General features: G+C 43.3%; 1 protein-coding gene across 1 annotated transcript in view; it reads right to left on the bottom strand.

The window, feature by feature from the left end:
* KIF26B (kinesin family member 26B) overlaps positions 1 to 24,289 on the bottom strand; it is a 572,671-nt gene that overhangs the window by 82,449 nt on the left and 465,933 nt on the right. The window contains exons 7-10 of the mRNA XM_004375868.3: positions 22,625 to 22,831; positions 16,196 to 16,289; positions 14,238 to 14,500; positions 10,520 to 10,703 (exon numbers count right to left, since the gene is read on the bottom strand). Of these exons, the coding sequence (XP_004375925.1) occupies positions 10,520 to 10,703; positions 14,238 to 14,500; positions 16,196 to 16,289; positions 22,625 to 22,831 (748 nt within the window). The remainder of the gene's footprint in view (positions 1 to 10,519; positions 10,704 to 14,237; positions 14,501 to 16,195; positions 16,290 to 22,624; positions 22,832 to 24,289) is intronic.

Genomic DNA, 24,289 nt, shown 5'->3' with positions numbered 1-24,289 from the left:
TTCTGCAGATGATATGATCATATACATAGAAAATCCCAGAGATTCCACAAGAAAGCTACTGGAACTAACAGAAGGATTCAGTAAAGTGGCAGACTACAAGATCAACATAAAAAATCAGTCTGATTACACTAACAAAGAGAACTTCAAAAAGGAAATCAAGAAAACAACAGCATTTACAATATCTCCCCAAAAGATAAAATACTTAGGAATAAACCTAACGAGAGACGTAAAAGACTTATACAAAGAAAACTACAAAACACTACTGCAAGAAACCAAGAGACCTACATAAATGGAAAAATGTGCCATGCTCATGGATAGGAAGATTTAACATTGTGAAAATGTCAATAATACTCAAAGCAATCTATAGATACTAAGCAATCTTGATCCAAATTCCAACATCATTCTTTAACGAGATGGAAAAATTAATTGCCAACTTTATATGGAAAGGAAAGAGCCCCCAGATAAGTAAAACATTAGTGAAGAAGAAGAACAAAACAAGAGACCTCACACTACTCGATCTCAGAACCTGCTATACAGCTATTGTAGTCAAAACAGCCTACTACTGGTACAACGACAGACACATAGACCAATGGAACAGAACTGAGAAACCAGAAGTAAATCCATCCACCTATGGACAGCTGATCTTTGACAAAGAGTCAAAGTCCAATAAATGGGGAAGAGATAGCCTCTTCAACAAATGGTGCTGGCAAAACTGGATATCCATTTGCAGAAAAATGAAACAGGATCCATACCTCAGTCCATACACAAAAACTAACTCAAAATGGATCAAAGACCTAAATGTAAAACATAAAACTATGAAGTTCATGAAAGAAAACATAGGGACAATGCTAGGGGCCCTAAATTATGGCATAAATAGAATGTCAAGCATAACTAAAAATGCACAAAGTCTAGAAGATAAACTAAATAACTGGATCCTCCTAAAATTTATGCCCATAAAAAGACTTTTCCAAGAGAATAAAAACAGAACCTACAGACAGGGAAAAAAATCTTTGGCAACTACATATCTGATAAAGGTTTAATCTCTAAAATATACAGAAAACTTAAACAACTCAACAATAAAAATCCAAGCAACCCAATCACAAAATGGGCAAAGGACATGAACAGACACTTCACCAAAGAGGACATTCAGGCAGTCAACAAATAAATGAAAAGATGCTCACAATCATTAGCAACTAGAGAGATACAAATCAAAACCACAGTGAGATACGATCTCAAAGCTTCAAGAATGGTACTGACAAAAAAAAACAAAAAACCACAGAAAATAACAAATGCTGGTGAGGTTGTGGGGAGATTGGAACTCTCATACACTGCTGGTGGGAATGTAAAATGGTATAACCACTATGGAAAACAACATGGAGCTTCCTTAAAAAGCTAGAAATAGAATACCATATGATCCAGCAATCCCACTCCTAGTAATATATCCTAGAGAAATAAGAGCTGTGACACAAAAAAAACATAGGCACACTCATGTTCATTGCAGTATTATTCACAGTAACAAAAAGATGGAAACAACCTAAATACCCATCAACAGATGAAATGATAAATTATGGTACATACACACAATGGAATATTATGCAGTGGTAAAGAATAATGATGAATCTGTAAAACATCTCACAACATGGATGAATCTGGAGGGCATTTGTCTTAGTTAAATAAGTCAATCACAAAAGGACAAATATTGCATGAGAGCACTATTATAAAAAGTCAAGAAAAGGTTTACACACAGAAACATTCTTTGATGGTTACCAGGGAAAGGAGGAGGAGGGAGGGAAAATCACTAACTAGACAGTAGACAAGTATCAACTTTGGTGAAGGGAAAGGCAATACACAATAAGGGAGAAGACAGCACAACATGACCAAGGCAAGAGAAGACACTGGGGGGTACCCAAGAGTAATAGGCAACAACAGTAAATTTACATATACAATTCTGGAACAACAATAATAAGAGACAACAATTTACAAGTGGATACATACGCAGATATGTACACTGAACCAGTGTGGGATGGTATATGGGAGTACACCCAAGAGCATATATAGGTTTGGGGGTGGACGTATATTTACATACATATTTTTATATACTGCAAATACATCTATGTATATAATAGAGCACACAGGGGGCACAGTCATGAAAACTTCTTAGCTAAAACCAAACACCTCACAGGACTGAATTACTAGACTTGAGGGGGTAGGACCACAGTGTCAGGGGACATCTAGGTCAATTGGTATAGCATAGTTCATAAAGACAATGTTCTACATCCTACCTTGGTGAGTCATGACTAGGGGGTTTAAAAGCTTGCCAGTGGACATCTAAGGTACAACTGTTGGTCTCTTCCTGTCTGGAGCAAAGAAGAGTAAAGAAAATCAAAGACTCAAGGAATCAATTAGTCCAAAGGACTAACGGACCACATGACCCACAGCCTCCACTAACCTGAGACCAGAAGGGCTAGATGGTGCCTGACTACCACTACGGACAGCTCAGACCAACATCTAAATAGAAGGTCTTGGACAGAGTGGGAGAAAAATGCAGAACAAAATTCAAATTCATAAAAAAGACCAGACTTCCTGGTATGGCAGAGGCTGGTGGAACCCCCGACACTATGGCCCTTAGACACCCTTCAAACTTGGAACTGAATCCACTCTTAAAGATCACCTTTCATCCAAACAATAGACAGGCCAATAAAATGAACAGTATCATATGTGAGGACGGTATACCTCAGAACAATCAACCACACAAGACCAAAAGGACAGCATTTGCCCCAAAGCAAACTTTAGCAGGCAGGAAGGGACAACAAAGCTGGGTGAATGGAAATGGGGAACCCAGGGAGGAAGAGGGGAGAGTGCTGATACATTGTGAGGGTTGCAACCAATGTCACAAAACAAGCTGTGTATAAATTTTTGAATGAGAAACTAATTTGCTCCGTGAATGTTCACCTAAACCACAATAAAACATTTTTTTAAAAAAAAATGGAGGGAAAATCACCAACTAGACAGTAGACACGTGTTAACTTTGGTGAAGGGAAAGGCAATAAGGCAATAAACAATATGGGGGAAGTCAGCACAACATGACCAAGGCAAGGGAAGACACTGAGAGGTCATAAGAATAAAAGGCAATTACGGTAAACACTATTACAGATACAATCCTGCAAGGTGTGGGAGGGCATATGGAAGTACATCCACTATAGTCTTGGGGGAGATCTAGGTCAATTGGCATAACATAGTTCATACAGACAGTGTTCTACATCCTACTTTGGTGAGTAGTGTCTGGGGTCTTAAACGTTTGCGAGCAGACATCTAAGATACAACTTGGTTTATTTCTGTCGGAAGCATACGAAGAAAACGAAAGACTCAAGGAAGAAGTTAGTCCAAAGGACTAATGGTTCACATGAACTGCAGCCTCTTCTAGCCTAAGACCAGAAGACTGTGTGGTCCCGGGTTACCGCTACCGACTCGGACTTGAATCACAACAGAAGGTCCCAGTTAGAGTGGGAAAAAACTGTAGAACAAAACTCAGATTCATTAAAAAGACCAGACTTACTGGTCTGATAGAGACTGGAGGAATCCCCAAGACTATGGCCCTTAGATACTCTTCTAACTTGGAACTGAAGCCATTCCTGGAAATAACCTTTCACCCAAATAATAGACAGGCTTATAAAATAAACAATAACACCTGTGAAGAAAGTGCTCTTCAGCACAATCATCCATACGAGACCAAAAGGGCAACATCTGGCCAAAAGCAAAGATGAGAAGCAGGAAGGGACAGGAACACCGGATGAATGAAAATGGGGAACTCAGGGTGGTAACAGGGAGTGTGCTGACACATCAAGGGGATTGCAACCAATGTCACGGAACAATTTGTATATAAATTATTGAATGGGAAACTAATTTGCTCTGTAAACCTTCACCTAACGCACAATAAAATGTTAAATAATAATAATAATAACGAAGTTGCTGTCAAATATCTCCACTCATGGGGAGCCCATGTACATCAGAGTAGAACTGTCCTCCATAGGGTTTTCATGGCTGTGACCTTTTTGAGGCAGATTGCCAGGCCTTTATTCTGAGGCACCTCTGGGGGGTCACAAACCTCCAACCTTTCGGTTAGCGGCTGCATGCATTAACTGTTCACGGTGACATGTCTCAAAAAATGCCAGAAACTAACAAATCAAGGGCTGGAAAGAAAGAAAGCTGAATGAAGTCCAGAAAATCATCTTGCCAATATAGTTCAGCTTGTAAAATCCATTTAGGCCAAATCCCTATGATTTCATGCTGAACAAATAATAAAAAGCAGTATGTAAGATTTCTAGGATAAGCATATTCATAGTAAATATTTTAAGATCAATGTCTACACAAAATGCATTTTCCTTACAGGTTCACTTTTCAAATGGCTTTGTATTAAATGTGCTATTTCAATAAATATTCATGGAGAAAATTTTTTTTAAATGCAGAGCTCTTCCTTCATTATTGATGAAGGGGAGGTGAGAGTCCAGCAGCAGCGCTTGCCTGTGGACATCCTTGCTGCACAGGGCTTTGCTCTGAAGGACAGCAGACGCCTGGCTCTGCCTCCACTAGAAGTAGTGCTCTTTCCTAGACCCCTTTGCCATGTTCACCAAGTAAATAATGGATTGCTATAGTCATATCACCAGAAGCCCTGGTGGCACAGTGGTTAAGTGTTTGGCTGCTAACCAAAAGGCGGGCAGTTTGAATCTACCAGCTGCTCCTTCAAAACCCTATGGGGAAGTTCTAATCGGTACTATAGGGTTGCTATGAGTTGGAATCGACTCAACAGCAACTTTTTTTTTTAATACTTATATCAGAACCCTGGTGGCGCAGTGGTTAACAGCTCAGCTGCTAACCAAAAGTCCAGCAGTTTGAATCCACCAGCCACTCCTTGGAAACCCTATGGGGCAGTTCTACTCTGTCCTATGGGGTCACTATGGGTCGGAATCGACTCAATGGCAATGGGTTTGTTTTTTTTTGCTTATAGTCATATCAGGAGCCCTGGTGGTACAGCGGTTAAGTGCTTGGCTACTAACCAAAAGATAGGTGGTTCAAACCCACCAGCAGCTCCATGGCAAAAAAGACCTCATGATCTGCTCTCATAAAGATTACAGCCTAGAAAACTCCACGGGGCAGTTCTACCCAGTCATACACAGTTGCTATGAGTCAGTATCAACTCAACAGCACACAACAATAGTCATATCGATCACACAGTCCTGGAGGGGACATTAGCTTATTTAAGCCATTCCATAATACACAGTGAGAAAGTGATCTGTTGTCCAAAGAAAACCGAGATTAAGGAGACAATCTGATCAGACTTGCGAACAAATGAGCACAGCAGAGATGAATGCACTTGTGTACACACAGCAAGTCCAGCACCAACTTGGCCTCTAGTCTTTTCCTAGAGGTAATAAAGTAAATGAACAAATCCAAGACCTAGCAGACTTGGGCAGAAACAACTTACTTCAAACAAGTACTGTCTTGTTTTAGACGCCTAGTATACCCATCATTATAAGAAGCAGCTCTCTGATTATTAGGGCTTTCAGATGTCTTCCCCAACACTTGGAGTTCTTAAACCATTACAGATTTAGCTTAGTAAATCAGAGGAAGGCCTCCATGAGTGGTGAAGAATCAATCCCACTAATACTCCAAAGAAGCACCTGGGTGGTAAAAACAATTAACGTGCTTGGCTGCTAATCAAAAAGCTGGAGGTTTGAGTCTACCCAGAGGTGCCTTCAAAGGGCTGGTGATCTACTTCCAGAAAATCAGCCATTGAAAACCCTATGGAGCACAGTTCTCCTCTGACACACATGGGATCACCATGAGCTGGAATCAACTTGATGGCAACTGGTAATATTCCAAAAGCCCTTTAAACCAGGGAAATATTTTTTTTTAATTTTTATTGTGCTTTAGGTGAAAGTTTACAGAGCAAATTAGTTCCCCATTCAATAGTTCATATATAAAGTGTTCATTGACATCAGCTGCATTTCCTTCAATGTGTCAGCACTCTCCCCATTTCAGCCCTGGGTTCCCGCTTTCTCTTCATCTGGATTTTCTACCCCTCCCTGCCTTCTCATCTTTGCTTTTGGGCAAATGTCCTTTGATCTCATATAATTGATCATTCTAAGGAACTCGTTCCTCTTGGGTGTTATTGTTTATTTTATGGGACTGTCTATTGTTTTGCTGAAAGGTGGTCTCCGGGAATGGCTTCAGTTTCAGTTCAGAAGGGTGTCCAGGGAAATACTTTAAGCTTACACTTTTCTTTTTCTATTTTGACTGTTTTCTATGTTGGCTGGAAATGTTTAAAAAATTTATGTCTGTATAAAAATTTATCTGTGTGTATACATGTGTGTGTCTGTTTGTGTAAAATGCACACATGTATATAAGATCCAGGTGCATATATACACCCCGACTATTTAGTTCTTGCAGCAGAGGGCTCTTGGAAACCATCATCTAAGCTTCAAATGGCCAGCTAACAGCAATGTGCTCTGCTTCCTGCTTCCCTGCGGGGTGACTAATTAATAAACTTCCCTTTAATTGAGTTCTGGCTGCCAGATCTACAGGGATTATTACTTATATATAAGTAAATAAAATTTCCATTTTAAACAACACTCCAAATCTTCTGATTATATTTTAAACAGATGTAAATTCACTGGAGGAGGCCGAGGGCTGGAAAGCTGTGCACATTCTGGCTCCAACCCCTTTCCCACCTAGAAGCAGCAGTGCTAGGACAGGGAGGTGGTGTCCATGATTTTTGGTGGCACAGTGGTGAAGTGCTCGGCTGCTAACTGAAAGGTGGGCAGTTTAAACCCACCAGCCGCTCTGTGGGAGAAAGACGTGGCAGTCTGCTTCTGTAAAGCCTTGGAAACCCTATGGGACAGTTCTACTCTGTCCTACAGCGTCACTATGAGTTGGAATTGACTCGATAGCAACGAGTTTAGTTTTGGTATCGCCATTAGGCTGGACTTTTTCCCCTTCTTTGTTCTCATCTACTGATAGATTAGAAAGTATCTAAAAGAGGTCGTGAAAGTCATTAATGAAGATTTGCCTTTTTCTTTAACCTGAATTTATTATTTAAAAGCAATTCTCTTTCACAATTTAAAAATAGGAAGAAGATGAGTTTGATGTTAAATATTTAATAAGTGCCTAAGATTCACTAAATACTGATTTGGGGTGGATAGTTGGGTTGGGGGTGGGTGGAAGTTCTCCTAGCCTAAATTTGTAGAAGCTGAATTTCGAGCTCTTACAGCTGAAGTCATTTGTTTCTTTGTTTTCAAGGTTGCTCTCTACTCTTGGACTCCAAACTAAAAGCAGATCCATGAAGAAAAATGAAAAGCAGAGTTTGATGTGAAACCCAAGAGGAGGGGAAGATTACCCATCTCCTGAGTTTTTCTGCTCAGTGCCATTTGGAAGTCATTTGGCTCAAGATTCAGATCTTTCGTGAGTCACCCTTTGCTGAAAGTCCAAGAACCCACTGCAGACTCTGATTATTGTTATTATTGACAGCTGCCTAAAAGAATAAAGTAAATATTTTTCAGACTTCCACATTCACATTGCTAAGACATTACCCAGAAAAAACAGTGAGGGCAGGATTTAAAGCTAGCTCTCAGATCTTCAGGAGAAATGCAGATAAATTCTGTTATGGTTTTTAAAGGTCTGGATCTTCTCATCCCTATTCTAATCCCTTGTTTCCTTCTTTAAGAATGTTATTCTAAAGGGAAGATATATACATGGTGTGAGTCCTTTATTGAGAATCAATCTACTCTGAAGGATTCCCATTCCAAATATCCTGCTCATCGTGTCAGAACTTTCTCACTATCACTGGCTGTCAAAGGAGTAGGTCTTCTGCTGGTGGTACACTCCCTGGAACACCCCTTGCACTGCAAGGGAGGGCCAGTATCTCTGGATTCCTTAGGCAGCAGCCACTGCAGGTAGGTCAAGCCATAAAGGTTTGCCTTAGATAATGGGACTCCAGCCCCAGGCCAGGGTAGAGGGTGAGAGTTCAGTCCTGGGGGCCTGGGGGAGTCACCTGGCCCAGTCAAAACTAAAGAAGTAGGCAGCAAGAAGAATAAGTGAATGGCTGATATATGCAACATGGATCAACCTCAAGTGTACTCTGCTAAATGAAAGATGCCAGACACAGAAGGCTACATGCTATATGATTCCATTTATATGACACTCTGGATAAAGGCAAAACTGTAAGACAGAAATCAGATGAGTGGTTGCCAGGCGATAGCGGTGGGGGAAGGGATTACCTACAAAGGGCAAGAGGGAACTTTATGTGGCGATAGCATTGTTCTTTATCTTGATGGTAGTGGTGGTTATACAATTGTCTAGATTTGCAAAAACTCATCTAACCACACATAAAAAAAGGTAAATTTTACTGAATGTAAATTATATCTCAATAAACCAGAATTAAACAACAACAAAAAAAAAAGAGTAGGAAAAATGGCAGAAGATTGGGTCAACAGAGACATGGAAATGGAAGAAAGGGAGAGCTCCCATTTGGGGCAATGGAACTCTTCAAGAACTGTCTCTAGTAGTACTGGTTTTCAAGTCTTTCTGACAACAAGGATACTTGGGAAGAAACTGGGGAACCTGTCCACAGACTCCAGTTGGATGGCTCAAGCCCAAGCCCCAACTAGAATAAGGTTTGTTGATTGTCTCTGCTTCACTCAGTTGGCATCATAACCTCCAGACACTAGGACTGGTATCATAACTCAGTTTTTGTTTTTTGTTTTTTTTGGCATCCAATGTCCATGAAACAATCATTCAGAAAGTGCTGTGGGCCAGTTGCCTATGTTTTAAAAGCTGTACAGAGGTATACATTGAGAGACCATGGAAGCCTCTGCCTGGCTAGCACAGCCCTATCATAATTAGAAAGCCTGGTGAGGTCAATGGGCCACTTTGCCCATGGTTCTAGAGCCCCACCTGAGATATTCAGCTGTGAGCTGGCAGTTGATTCTGCTGAGCTTAGAGTACATTACTTGATAGACAAAGATGAGAGCAGTAGATCAAGGTCAGTGCAGGCTTTTAAAAGTAGTCAGGAAGGGACTCTAGACCATAACATTGGGTTCCTGGCAGTGCAACTTGCTCACAGAGCAGGTACTGTGCCTGGGTTTTCCCAGTGAACCTTCACGGACTGGCACTACCTGAGGAGACAGCCCGTCTGGCTAGTTACCAAAAGTCTGATGTATACAATCTTTTAAAATAACACGTGTTTCTTTCAGGCCCATAGAGTGGTTAATAACACATTGCCAGGGTTCTTTGGTGGATAAATGTGGGTCTTTTGTAGTGAATACCTTTAGGGTTTGTGAACAAAAAGATAGTATTAAGCACTTCTTTTGTTTGTTTGTTTTCTCAAGATCCAAAGTCTATCACATTTATAAATTATCTTTACAAAGCAAACCCTTTTCCCTTACACAGTTCAAGAGTAAACTGAAGCCCACGCTCTGTACAATTGTCTTGAATTATAAATTACCAGTTACCATCAAGTTGACTTCAACTCATGGCAACCCCGTGTGTTTCAGAGTAGAACTCTGCTCCATAGGGTTTTCAATGGCTAATTTTTAGAAGTAGATCACAAGGCCTTTCTTCTGAGGCATTTCTGGGTGGACTTGAACCTCCAATCTTTTGGTTAGCACCTGAGTGCACTACCTATTTGCACCACTCAGGGATTCCAAATTACAAATTAGCAAACACTATAGACGAGTTCTAATAAAAAATGGTAATGAGCCTGACAGAGACTGGAGAAATCCTGAGAGTATGGCCCCCGGACACCCTTTTAGCTCAGTAATGAAGTCACTCCCCAAGTTCACCTTCAGCCAAAGATTAGACAGCTCCATAAAACAAAACAAGACTAATGGGGCACAGCAGTCAGGGACAAGAACTAGAAGGCAGGAGGGGACAGGAAAGCTGGTAATAGGGAACTCAAGGTTGAGAAGGGACAGTGTTGACATGTTGTGGGGTTGTTAACCATTGTCATAAAACAACATGTACACTAACTTTAATGAGAATCCATTTGTTTTGTAAACCTTCATCTGAAGTACAATAAAAAAAAAAAGAATTATGTGAGATCAAACTGACAACAGCAACTCAAAAGGTTTGATGGGAAGCCTAGGGGACAGTGAATTGAAGATAGTGGTGATGGAATAATTTGGAAAAGGACAGTGAGAATAGTAGCACGACTGGAAGAATGTGATCAATGTCACTGAATTGTACACGTAGAAATTTTTGAAACGGTGTATCTTTGGCTACGTATATTTTCACCAAAAAAAAAAAAAAAAGGTCCCCCAAGGTCAAGAAGGGAAAGTGTTGACATGTCGTGGGTTGTTAACCAATGTCATAAAACAATATGTGTACTGACAAAAATAAAATAAAAGACAATGGCTTTAAAACAACAAATAAATAAATAATGGTCATAATTGCCCTAGATGAGAACTTTTTTCCACTGGTTTGAGAGCTGATAAGGAGGAGCAAGCATAGAGGCTGGCCAACTTACTTCCCCCCTTCCCACTCTTCTCCATCCGGTACTGGTAGATGTGCAGGGTGAAGAGCATGTGGGAGTTGCGGTGGTCGTCCTCGTCACAGTCCTGCTGGTTGCTCCGGCGGGAGGCGATCGCGGCATCCAGGAAAAAGGCAGCCTTCTCTGCAGTGGGGGCCCGCAGCTCGCTCTGGTTCTGCAGCTGGAAGACAGAAGCTGAGAGCTAAAGCTGCAGGCTGGAGAGGGCTTGCCTGTCACTCAAGCCTATTTTTTTAATGACTCAATTCAGCTGGCTGTCCTTTCTGCATAGTAAAGCTGCATGCCTCTCTCAGCCCGGTAATCCTGTAGATCAAGGTCCTATACCCATGAGCAATGCTCAGCTTAATTAATTATGTTTTGAAAATTAATATGGAGCACACTTACTGGGTAAAACAAATTTTTACTCATTTTACTGCAATAGAATCTGTAAATAGCAGGTGTGAAAAGCAAATGGTTGTATCTGAGTGATCAATGGGAGCAGATGACCCATGCTCATCACTGCAGAGAACAGCAAACCAACATCTTGGGCCAACCGTTTACCTAAGAAAACAGAAGGGGTGTCACTGTATTTTGGTTTCAAAGATTTGGTTGTACAGGCTCTAGGTAGGTTGCAAAACGTAATATTAGACATGACAGCACCGGTATCCCAAAGAAGTAAAAACTTGGTGAGTTTTAACTTGACTCCTAATTTTTCCACCTACTTAACTGAAGCCAATTTTAGACCACATTTACTAGAATAGTCAATAAGAAATAAGTATAAAAGGCACATAAGAAGCCCAAGACACTTGAAAGTCTTACCCATATCATTTAAGGGATATAAGAGCTCGGCTGCTAACTAAAAGGTTGGCAGTTCAAATCCACCAGTCACTCCTTAGAAACCCTATGGGGCAGTTCTACTTGGTCCTATAGGGTCGCTATTAGTCAGAATCAACTCAACAGCAATGGTTTGGTTTTCTGGTATTTTTATCTTGAGGAGCTCTGGTGGTGCAGTTGTTAAGTGCTTAGCTGCTAACCAAAAAGTCAGCAGTTTGAACCCTCCAGCGGCTCCAGAGGAGAAAGATGTTGCAGTCTGTTTCTGTAAAGATTGCAGCCTTGGAAGCCCTATGGGTAAGTTCTACTCTCCCCTGTAGGGTTGCTATGAGTTGAAATTGACTTGACGACAGTGGGTTTGGTTTTGGTTTATTTCTATCTTCAGTTCCTAAATTCGTGCTCCTGGCACACCCATTAAGTGATTAAAGAAGGCAAAGGAGGTAACTTCTCTCAATCCTATGAGATCCCTTGGCAATGACAGTAAACCTTAATCAGAACAATCACATCACTAGAATTTGTCCAGTACTCTTCTTTTGGGAGAAAAGTAAACTCATATTTTGGATTTATTCAAAGAACTGATTCACAGGATATATATGCCTGAGGGTCAGCACAAATTCTGACAGTTTTCTACACTGACTCTATCTAGAATTCAGAACTGTGACAGTCGATATTTAGAACCTGAGATGATCAAACTCCTCAAACTTCAAAGAGAGACTGTTGTGTTCACTGTTTTGTACTTACTATGGCAGAAAAGTAAACCAAAGAATTTTTAAGTTTTAAACAAGAAGAATTAAAATAATGAGGAAGTTGGTTTCTTCTTTTGCTATTTCTTAGCCTTCAGTTAACCAGAACTTTCACCTAAACGGAACTTCACTAATTGCCCAGTGATGCAGGTTATAGTGTATTTCCATGTCTAGGTACAACTTGGAACAGGAGCAGTGGGTAGGGTAATGCTGATTCCATCACAGGTGCTGTGTAGACACGGTCTGAGCATGTCTCTGGACCAGCAGCATCAGTATCACCTGGGAACTTACTAGAAATGCAAATTTGGGGGCTCTACCCTTGACTGATTGAATCAGAAAATCTGGGCGCAGGGCCCATCAATTTGTGTTTTAACAAGTCCTCTGAGTGGATCCAACTAAAGTTTGACAATCACTGCTCCAGAAAGTGTCAGTCCTAAGTGAATTAAGGTTTGCATGACCAATTAGGTTGCATTCTAATTAGATCCCACATACAAATGGTATCTGAAGCAGCTGTTAAAATTATGAACAGCCAATTTTAGTTAGACATGGTACCTACCCTACTGTAGTTTTTGTCTCCAGCAGTTGCAGAGAACTAATTAGGCAATTACAAAATGAGTGAGGAAGTGTAGAGTGTTCTGGTAACCCTAGGAGAAACACCCAAGCAGGCTTCCTGGAAGAAGTGACACCTAGCTGAGACCCAAAGGATAAGAAGCTAGCCAGATGAAGAGTGAGGGGGAGGAGGAGTATTCCATGCACAGGGAACAGAATCTGCAAAGGCCCAGAGGTTGGTGTTTCAGAGCCTTGCTACTGAAGGTGTGATTACCTATGCAGAGCTTCTTAGAAATGCAGAATCAGGGGCCCCACCCCAGGCCTACTGAATCAGAATCTGCATTTTAACAAGCTCTCCAGGCAATCTATATGCACACTGATGTTTCAGAAGCACAGACTTTTAAAGGACTTAAATATAATTTAAGAGAAGAGGCAAGGAGGGGAGTGGTTAGAGATGATGCTGGAAAAGTAGGCCAGGGGCCAGATCATATAGGGCCTTGAAAATCGTAAGGAGCTTTGAAATGAGGGATGCATAAAGGAAATGGAAGGATCTGAGGTACCTCAAGTAGCGGAATGGCATGGTCAGGTTTCAAACAGATGGGTATAACGAAGGCCACTGGGGTATCCTCACCTGAAAGCAATCCCACTTGGGATGAGGCAGGTACTTATCAAACTGAACTATTAAAAAAGAAAACAAAACCTAAAAAACAGTTGCCATCGAGTCAACTCCCACTCTTGTTGACCCCATGTGTGTCAGAACAGTACTGTGCTCCATCGGGTTTTAAAATGGCTGATTTTTTGGAAGTAGATCACCAGGCCTTTCTTCCTAGGCACCTCTGGGTGGACATGAACCTCCATCTTCCAGTTAGCAGTTGAGTGCACTAACCATCTGCAGCACCCAGGGACTCCTGTCCTGTCAAACTGAACACTTGTCTAAAAAAGGAGGCTTCTGATAACACTTGAAAATAAAGCCTAGTGCTAGAGACTGAAAGGATTGATGTCTAGATATGAACTAGGGAGCGCCCAAGCCATTCCTACATCTATCCTCAAACAGCATGGGTGAGATCCTCTTTGGGCATGGCTTCCTGTAAAGGTGAACTGGAGCTTCTCTTGGCTTCCACACTTGTAGCAACTATAGCCTGGTTCTAATTAGAAAGTGGTTATTAGTTTTTCCTACAGCACTACTAACCCAGCTGTAACCCAGTGCCAGAAACACAGTTTACAGAGCCATAAACAGCCACAGGAATGGCTGCAGCTATTTGTGCAGAGCAGTAAATATTTCGGTTTGTTGTTAAACAAAAGAAAGATTGTACTTTTTTTTTTTTTTTGAAGGGGTGTAAGGAAAGTGAATTCAATTTCCCTCCAAATACCACAGTTGTGGTTCCTGCTCATTGTCAATTAGATTCAAGGTACAAATATTTAGGCTGGGTGAGCAGATGGCCCTGCAGCTGCAGGTCATAAAGTTCCAGTCCACTTTAAAGTAAACACTCGTAAGCCTCCCAGTTTACATGTTGAGTGATTCACGGGCTGAACTGCCACGGGCTCCGAGGTAGGGAAAAGCCCCCTCGGGCAAGCCGAGCTCTGGGATCAATCACCTGCATGCCACAGATGGGGTCCTCACAGAGGTACACCCCTGGAGACTGGCCATCCTGCAGACTGCCCGTGGCCACCTCAGACAGTAGGTCCCGGAGGTTCTCCTCTTTCCCCGACACTTCCACGGCTGAGATGCGGACTGAGAAACGGGCTCCAGTCTTTTCTTTACGTTCATTTATCAGCTTGAAGAGCCAAGAGATAGCACAGGGGATGATGCCAAGGTTCTGCATGGAATCGTCCTTTCCAATCATGGTGTAAGACTTTCCTGGGAGAGCAAGGGGAGGAAGGGAAGTAGGGTGAGTGCTCAGCCATCATTCCATAGAGTCTCAAAAATGGATGCAAGGCCAAGGGTAGAGACAACCTAAATGTCCATCAACAGATGAATGGATAAACAAAATGTGGTATATACACACCATGGAATACTACTCAGTCATAAAGAGAAATGAAATCCTGATATATGTTACAACATGGATGAATCTTGAAAACGTTATGCTGAGTGATGTAAGTCAGGTGCAAAAGGACAAATGCTGTAAGATCTCACTCATATGAAATATCCACAACAGGCAAATACATAGACACCAAAGTTTATCAGTCGTCTCCCTCTGCCAGGGGCAGGAGGGATGGAGGAAGGGGATCATTATTTAGGAAGCACTGAGTTTCTGTTTACGGTGATGGAAAATTTGGCAGTGGATATTGGTGACGGTTGTACATGATTGATGTAATTGATGTCACAAAATTGTGCACGTGAAAAATGTTAAACTGGCAAATATTGTGCTATACATATTTTTACAAAAAAAGATGCAAAGAATGCAGAAGAAAGGCGTGGGGAAGTGGCGAAGGGGGAGGAAAAGAAGCGAAAATGTGAGAGAAATAAAAAGCATTGACAGCAACAACAACAAAAAAGGACATTTCCTAGTACTACTGATTAAATGGCTATAATAAAGAATGCAAGCGCCTAGACAAGTGACAAAATTAAATCCCATTTTACCTTTAGGAAGATCCCAGACATCAGAAGCTCTACAGTTCCTGCACTGTTTTGCATATAGTGGAAAGGCAAGGACCTTTCATCCCAGTTACGGTTCTTTTACTAGCCGTCCCACAGATTAACTTCACATACTCACGCTTTACATCCTTTCTCAAGTTAAATGCTGTGTATATTTTTAAAGCATGAGCAATTTCCATTAAAATCTGGATCATTGCTTTGATCAGAGATCAAGAGGAGAAGGAAGGGCTGGGGGAGACAGATGTGGCAGTGAGATGAAATGGGCTTTCTGTCCCAGCCTTGAAATGGCCTCTATCTCCTCTGCAAGGGACACTTTTTGGAGCTCCCCAGATTACTAATTTATCATGCAGGTAAAGTAGGACCTGTTGGGCAGATGGCCACAGGTCAGGAGCAAGAAGGCACTGTGAAGGGACTGAATCATCAAACCGTTGTTGGGGTGTTGCACTGCCTCCTTTCACAGATGACTCAGCACCGGGGTGTTCCCTACAGAATTTGGAGGTTGGGATGCAGGGACGCTGTCACTACTTACCCAGGCGGGTCCTAACTCGGGTCTGCGCTTTGCTTGGAGGCTGCTCCTCTGGCTTTTGTACTGGCTCCATCTAGCAACCCCTGTCCTCTTGGGGAGGCAGGAGACCCTATCTGCCCCTCAGACAGCCCTTGCTCAGGATATCGACATGTCCCTGCTTGCTTCGGGGCTTGACTCTGACCTGTACCAACTAGGGACCACCTGTGACTGTTTTGTTCATCTCTTGGACTTGAAGACTCTCCTAGATGAATGGGTATCCACTTAGGGTGAACACCTACATTTCCACTTATGGTGAACATGATTATTTAATTCAGTACCTAAAAAACATTTAATCCTTCATTTCATCTGAGGCCTCTGGGACCAAGACAGAAGAATGGGTGGAGCCCACAGGGAACCCACTGAGCAGCAGAAAAAGTAAAGCTCTTACTAACCCAGCTTGGCATGGCCGAAACAGAACACGCAGCCGTCTGCCCCGTTGACCACAGACTGGATCACCTCTGCCACAGTTCCAGCACACACTTCAGCCTGTCAGACACAGAGGAAACACCGCAGTGAGGACCAAACAGGACGAGGCACCGCTAACCATGTAAAGGTGAGTCACCCCTTCCTGGGCCTGATGGTCCCAGAGTCATCCCATTCCCAGGCGGGTCAGCCGGTATCATGGGGTTCCAGAGGTGCTCAGAATCCTTTGGTACCTTCCACCCCTGCAAGCCCAAGTATCACACATGTTAACTGCAAACATCCTTCTGCTAAGTGGTGGTACGTTTCAGCTGCTGTACCTGTAAACCACATAGGAATAGGCTGAAATGGGAACCCAGGGCAACCACGAACCTCATTTCTCTCTCCTGATCTGCCACTCTAGCCTCCTGGGCAAGGCATTTAAACATTCCATTCACCCTCTATGAGGCATTGGTGGTTCAGCGGTAGAACTCTCGCCTTGCATGCAGGAGACCCAGGTTTGATTCCTGGGCATTGCACCTCATCTGTCAGTGGAGGCTTTCATGTTGCTTTGATGCTGCACAGATTTCAGCAGAGCTTCCCGACTAAGACAGACTATGAAGGCAGGCCTAGCGATCTACTTCTGAAAATCAGCCAATGAAAACCCTATGGATCACAATGGGTCTGATCTGCAACTGACTGGGGATGGCTCAGGACTTGGCAGCCAACTGGATGGCAGCTAACAATGACATTTACCCTCTGCAAACTAGGTCCTTGTGAAATGGGCCAGGCTTATTAGGGTGGGAAAGGTGATGTGCCATTTTAGGACAGACCCTGAGAAACAATGTAGTTCTAATATAAGCAGGAAGAAGTGTGTGATACATGCCTGCCTTCTCTCCTGAGCTCCTTCCTCCTTCTCAATCCACGGCCTCCTCTTTTCAAAACCAGCCTGCTCTTTCTTTCTCTACTGATGTATCCAACTTATACAGTATCAATTGCCATTCTTCAGTAGGTTATAATGTGTGTTCCTGAGCTATTGTGTGCGTCCCACCTCCAACTTGATTATTAACTCCTTAGACAGGGGTCAGGGTCTTCAGACTTTGTTATTTCCCTAAAACTCCTGATAATGGAGATAGATAGCTGCCATCAAGTTGGATCTGACTCATGGTGACCTTATCTACAACAGAACCAAATGCTGCTCAGTCCTGCATCATCCTCATGATCATCAGCATGTTCAAGTCCTTTGTCGTGGTCATTGTGCCAATCCATCTCTCCATGGGTCTCCCTCGGCCTTGCTGGTCCTCTGCTTCATGATGTCCTCCTCTAGCGATTGATCCCTCTTGATGACATGTCAAAGCAAGCGAGCTGAACAATCTTCTGTTGTGATTCATAAGGTTTTCATTGGCTACTGTTCAGAACTAGACCACCAGGCCTTTCTTCCTAGTCTGTCTTAGTCTGGAAGATCTGCTGAAACCCATCCACCATGGGTGACCCTGCTGGTATTTGAAAGGCTGGTGGCATAGCTTCCAGCATCACAGTAACACCCAAGCCATCAGAGTACGATAAACTGACAGATGAGTGGTGGCCCAATAACATAGGAAACAATAGGCATTCCACAGATTTTATGGACAAACTCAGAGATCTGAGAAATCTCTTTCTCTCTCTGATTAGCATCTGAAACTTGTGCAGCAGCAGGACAGAATTACGTGCTGTGTCTTGTTGCCTTCATTTCAGTCTCGGCATTGGAGTCAGACCTCACTGAAGCATTCAGGCTGTGCAAACATTGCTGCTCGCAGTAATCAGAGCAATGTGCCTCCCAGTGGGAATCTGAAAACCAGCAGCCGCGGCAATGAATGTGGTTATTCAGCTCCAGGTTTCAGCAGCACAATGAACCTAAGTATTCGGAAATCAATTTCCTCTCCCAAACCGAAATTGAAAAACCACACTCCTAACAATTGTCAATTGTTCTGGTGGTCGCCGCAGCATCTCTGCTGGGGGCTTCTCCTGGGTGAAGGGGACAGCAGGACTGTGCTGCCGTGAGGACCACAGGGTCTTTTACATCCCCAGGACCCAGGCAATGAGAGGCTGGAGCTAAACCCAGGGACTGAGGCCGTACAATCCTGACGGAATATGCCAGAGGCACCTCTCCAGAGCTGGGAGAACTTATTGCAGAATGAACTCTGCCTTCTTTGGACATAAAGTGAGATGGAGGTTGGGAAGCTGAGAGCCTTGAGACATATTTAAAACAAACTATTAGATTCAAGAGTCAGTGGGGAGAATGATGGCTGTATGTGGACCAAACTGCCTTCACAGGTCAACTTGTGGGGGGCACAGACACAGAAGTGGCCTCCAACAGCACAGGGCAGGGCCAGCATCACCTTGCAGAGGTCCGGCCCGGTGCTCCACTGAGAAGAGAGTGGTGAGCTACCTGTCCATCTGGTGTTTGTGGACAAGCTGACCCTGGCCCCTTAGGGGCCTGTCTTACTTCCTAGGGCTGCTGTATAATAAAACACCACAAAGCAGGGGCTTTAAAGAACAGAAATTGATTGTCTCACAGTTCTGGGGGCTAGGAGTGCAAATCAGGGTGTTGGCCGTGGTGGTTCCTTCTGAGGGCTCTGAGGGAAACTGTCCACGCCTCTCTCCTGTCTTCTGGTGGCTCTCAGCAGTCCTTGGTGTTCCCTGGCTTTCATCTGCCTCGGAAGTCACACGACCATCCTTCCCCTGGCTAACTCCCTGTGTCTTCTCTTTTACAAGATACCACTTAGATGGAATTAGAACACACCCGCCTCAGTCATGTTAACTCATAACATCTTCAAAGACCTCATTTCCAAACAAGGTGATGTTCACAGGTACCAGAGGTTAGGACTACAACACATCTTTTTTTGGAAGCACAATTCAATCCGTAACAGGGCCCTGGCTGCCTTTCCCGTCTCGGCCTGGAGAAGCATGCAGCCTTCCCAAGCACAACCCGTGGGCAAGGCCAAGTCTGCAGGAAGCTTCTGCTCAACTGCAGGTCTGAGGTCTCCCTACTAATCCTCCTCTAAGCAGAGGTTTTCCCTAGCAGTGGGCAGCTGATTACCGCCAAGACAACTTACAAGGAATGAGGATCACTCAGAGTAACAAGGAATGCTCTGATCATTGCTTAGCTTCAGGAAGCTAATGTCCCTAGAAACTGAGGGAAGGCATAACTCATAATTACCCCAGCCCACCATGGTGGCTGCAGCTTCACAGACCAACAGCAAGGACATGAGAGCAGAGCTCCACTCTGCACACTTTCCTGCTTCTGTGCTTCAGAAGCTCAAACGGTGCCCACTCCAACGGGGCTGAGGCTGGTCATGCCCAGCACAAGACACCAATATTACTAATGATGATATGGGAGCATTGGAGGTTCAGTGGTAGAATTCTCGCCTTCCACAGTGGAGACCCAGGTTCAATTCCTATGTATCTCATACACAGCTACCACTGATCTGTCAGTGGAGTCTTGCATCTTGCTATGATGATGCTGAGTGTCAGTGGAGCTTCCAAACTAAGATGCACTAGGAAGAAAGGCCTGGAGATCTACTTCCAAAAATCAGCTGATGAAAACCCTATGGATCATAATGGTCTGATCCAGTTGAGCATGGGGGATGCCATGAGTCTGGGGGCCAACTCAACAAGTTCTAACAACAATGATGATATGATAGTAATAACAGCTAACATTTCTTGGGCATTTAGTATATCCTGGCTCTGTTCTAAATACATCATGTATATTAACTCAATGAATCACAGCAACTGATGAGGTATGTTCTAGTCATTCCCTCCTTTTACAGATGAGGATACTGAGGCCCAGAGAGGTTAAGTGACTTTGTCAAGGACACACCGCTAGTAAGAATGGTGGAGGTAAAATTAACCAGCAAACCAAGCAGGATACACAGAGGTTAACTGGAAGACTACAGGAAAGATGTCTGCTCAGGAAAGGGACTAGGAACAAATGACTTAAATTTGAGTCTCTGTTTCCTTGTCTGTAATGTGAAAATAGTAGTGCCCCTCTTTTCTACACCACAGAATTCTGTTGGTGTTGTGTGTGGTCGAGCCGATTCCAACTGATAGCAACCTGACAGGACAGAGTAGAACTGCCCCATAGGGTTTGCAAGGAGCGGTTGGTGGACTCGAACTGCCGACCTTTTGGTTAGCAGCTGAGCTCTTAACCACTGTGCCACCAGGACTCCTATAATAAATCCAGTTATATTACTTTATATAAAACCCGTTACTGTTGAGTTAATTCTGACTTATGAGACCCAGTAAGACAGAGTAGAACTGTCCGATAGGATTTCAACGGAGTGGCTGGTGGATTTGAACTGCCAACCTTTTGGTTAGCAGCCATAGTGCTTAACCCCTATGCAACAGTCAAACGGGTTACTGTATACAAAACTGTCTGAAAACTGCAAATTTATGGAGTTTATTTTAATAATGGAATTTTTTAAAAAAGTAAAACATTCTAAAGTAAGTGAAACTGCCATCAGATGGGTACTGAGCATATTGAGCATTGGAACCACTTATGAAATGTAAGCGAAGGTTAACAATAAAAATGGCTCCTTTTTCTGGAATAAATCTAAAGCTCATTAATAGTCTCTGTTTAATCTAGGGTTTGCTTTGGAATGCTTTCAGTTTATGGAGATTTGTTTCTGAGAAGTTTTAACTGTGTTAATTAAATTACCTGTAGGCCATTTATTAGACCCAATGTCCGGTTTAGGTTACTGAGCTCACTGGGTGATACCACACACAAAAAAACCTAATGAAGAGAGAAACCATTAAACTTATTCAAGAAGTACTTTGTCTTCTCTGGGTAAAACTCTCTGGGAGAAACCACATGCTCAGTTTCCTAATGAATGAAGCCTATAAAATGTGCTACGTGCCTATGGTGTAATAAAAGAGTCTATGTGAACATCATTACTTTCTATACTCAGATGCAACATGGAGGGAATTAACAGAAGCTGCAGTGGCATCTATTAGCACCATTGTCCTCAGGCTCTGCTATAGGCTCTTAGTTACCATACTGAACATGGTATTAATTAGAAATTAATTAGAAAGGTGAAGCTGCCTGATGCCAAAATTCAGGCAAAGTAGGCCTGTAACCTGTACACCTGTAACCTGACTTACTTATTTCTGCACTCAGTCAGCCCTAGACTCATGTCTCTCTCCAATCCCTAGCCCCTCGCAGAAGCAGGCACTGTTTGGTACCACCCACGCTCATCGAATCTCCCAGAGCCAATCCCAGTAAGAGGGGATGTCTAGTAGAGGATTCAGTTGCAACATCTGGTAGAGTATGCAATTAATTATCTGCCCATGTCCCAGGAATCTTGGTACCTGGGGCCCCCATGTAGCTTACAAATTATAGTCACTCTTGACTAACAAAAACAGCCATAATTCTTCATCCCTGCCTGTATGCACACTCTTTTCTATATGACTTTGCAGCTTCTCCCGTCAAGAGACAGACTCAAGAATCAGGGCCTGCGACTGGCTTTGGTCAATAGTGTGATGTGGTATGAATTCTGAGCCTAGGTCTCGAGCGGTCTTTGCATGCTTGGCTTCTTGCTACTGTCATGAGAACAAGCCCAAGCTAGCCTGCTGATGATAAGCGACAATGTGGAAGAGAGACTAGAATGGCCAAGGGTATTCTAGACCAACCTAAAGCCAGCTAATCCCCAAACATGTGACAGCACCCAGACAAGACCAGCAAAGCTACCTACCCACCCCACAACTGATCATGTATGTGAGCTGATCTAGGACCAGAAGAACTATTTGGTTGACCCATAGACTCATGAGCAATAATAAATGTATGTTTTAGGCCACTGAGTTTTAGGGTGGTTTGTAATGAGCAAGAGCTGATACAACAGCTATTCCCCAGCCTCTCTTCTTTACCTCCACCCTGTTGATCCAAGCCATAGGATGGCATTTCAGCCTCAGTTACCCTGCCTAGCACTCCAGTTCCTCACTAGGACTAGAGACCTGCCCTCAACCTCAGTGTGCTTATAAAGGGCCCTAAGACCCTGCCTAACTCTAACCCTGAAAGTTGCTTCCCCTTAGTTGCCCACACCCAGAAGCCCAGGCAGGAGTGGGGTCCATTCACTAACAGACCACCCAGCATGCTGACACGGTTATTCCCGTAACTTCTGCTTCTCCCTGCTGTCTTCCTGCTTCTGTGTATCTGTTGAAATCCCAGCACACTGATCCCTCCCTGGGTATGACACCAGTAATTCAAAAGGGCTAAACTATTACAAGGGAGCTCAAATTGCCTCCTAAAAGTTGTTGTGTAGATGAGGGGCCGGTTCATCACAGTGCCCCAGAAGATGCCCTCCCAGCTCACAGGTACTAGTGAATGAGTAAAAACTACTTTAAACTCATCAAAATTGCCTGAGCCTGAGAGAGGGTCTTACACCCACCTGAGAAGCATCTTGTGGAAAAACTGCATCAAAAGCGAACATCTTAGGAGGGACCTGGTTGCCTCTCTTTTGGAAGGCATTTTGACCCCCACAAGTCAGGGGGTCATACAAGGTGATTTGCTTCTTCCGCGGGTCCACCTTTAAGAAGGAGCTGGATTCTGAGGTATCACGAGCCAGTGTGGAACAGATGCGAAGCATGACTTTCACCTGTTAAGAATCAAAGATGAGAGAAAACATAGGCTAAGACAGCTGGGCAATTTATGATGGAATGTCTTTACGTACTCTAAAAACATCCTGAAACCCGTTGCCATCAAGTCGATTCCGACTCATAGCAACCCTGCAGGACAGAGTAGAACTGTCGCATAGGGTTTTTAAGGAGCGGCTGGTGGATTCGAACTGCTGACCTTTTGGTTAGCAAGCAAGCTCTTAACCACTGTGCCACCAGGGCTCCATATTATGTCCTCTAGAGACACAAACATGGATGGCAGCATTGAGCCTTCTCATGATAAACTATGATGAACTGCAGCATAATCCTTGCTGGGTCACAGGAGAACTGATATGTTTATAAGAGTATTTCGATGTGTCCCCTACTTTAATACAGAGATGGCACACCATGTTCTTTGTCTTCCTATTAATGGAAATTGAAAATTAACTGTGCCCTGGTGGCCCAATTACACAGATGAAAAGGTATTCTGGACTGCCAAGTTATAGCGGCTGGTGCAGTTCCCCTGAAGCTCAGAGATCAATAAACCCCACACATAAAAGTTAGCTCCATAATTTACTCCTCGCCCGTCCGTGCTCATCAGGACTCTTGGAGACAAAACCCACAGTTATTAGCGTCATCATTAGAAGGCTGTGAAATGGCCTGTTTTTAATGGTCAGCATTTGAAATGTGTTCCAAGGGGGCAACCACGGTAAAAGATTTGTTTGAAATGTGTTATTTGGGATCCCATTAAGTGAGTACACAGAAGTTGTCATCTCAGGGAATGAAAGTGCATCTCTGTGGGAAACGGAAGGCAGTGCACCTTTAACCCACCTTCTGAATAATTTACCAGGAGCATCGCCGGCGCTGACAGCCAGTCCAGCCTCACTCCCCTGACTGAGCGAGGTACTTATAGAAATGGGCCGCCTGCCCTGCAGGCCTATGGCGGGTGTAAATCCAGCTAAAGCCTCACATACAGGTCTGGAGGCTAATGTCCTCTGCAAGGAGGACATTTGCTCTTTCACCAGCTCTTTGCTACTACGTCGCTAGTTCAGTTCAACATGCATCACATGTCAACATATGTCAGTTGAGCATCTACCATGGGCTAAGCATTGGGGATACAAACACACATAATACATGCAATGGCAGGGTAGACAGACATAGAAACATAATTTTAGTAACGTAATGTGGTAAATTCTGCATGTATATCCAGGATTTTAAAAAAAATTTCCCTCTCAATAATTTGGAAAAGGATAGTGAGAAAAGCGGCATAACTGGAAGAATGTAATCGCTGTCACTGAATTGTACATGCAGAAATTTTTGAGATGGTGTAACTTTGGCTATGTATATTTTCACCAAAAACAAACAAAAAAAGGTCTTCCATGGTCGAGAAGGGAGAGTGTTGACGTGTCGTGGGGTTGTTAACCAATGTCATAAAACAATATGTGTACTGACTGTTTAAT

The sequence above is a fragment of the Trichechus manatus genome, unplaced genomic scaffold (assembly GCF_000243295.1).
Source record: "Trichechus manatus latirostris isolate Lorelei unplaced genomic scaffold, TriManLat1.0 scaffold00039, whole genome shotgun sequence".
NCBI lineage: Eukaryota > Metazoa > Chordata > Mammalia > Sirenia > Trichechidae > Trichechus > Trichechus manatus.
The sequence above is the reverse complement of the archived record's forward strand: the minus strand, read 5'-3'. Positions and strand labels throughout refer to the sequence as shown.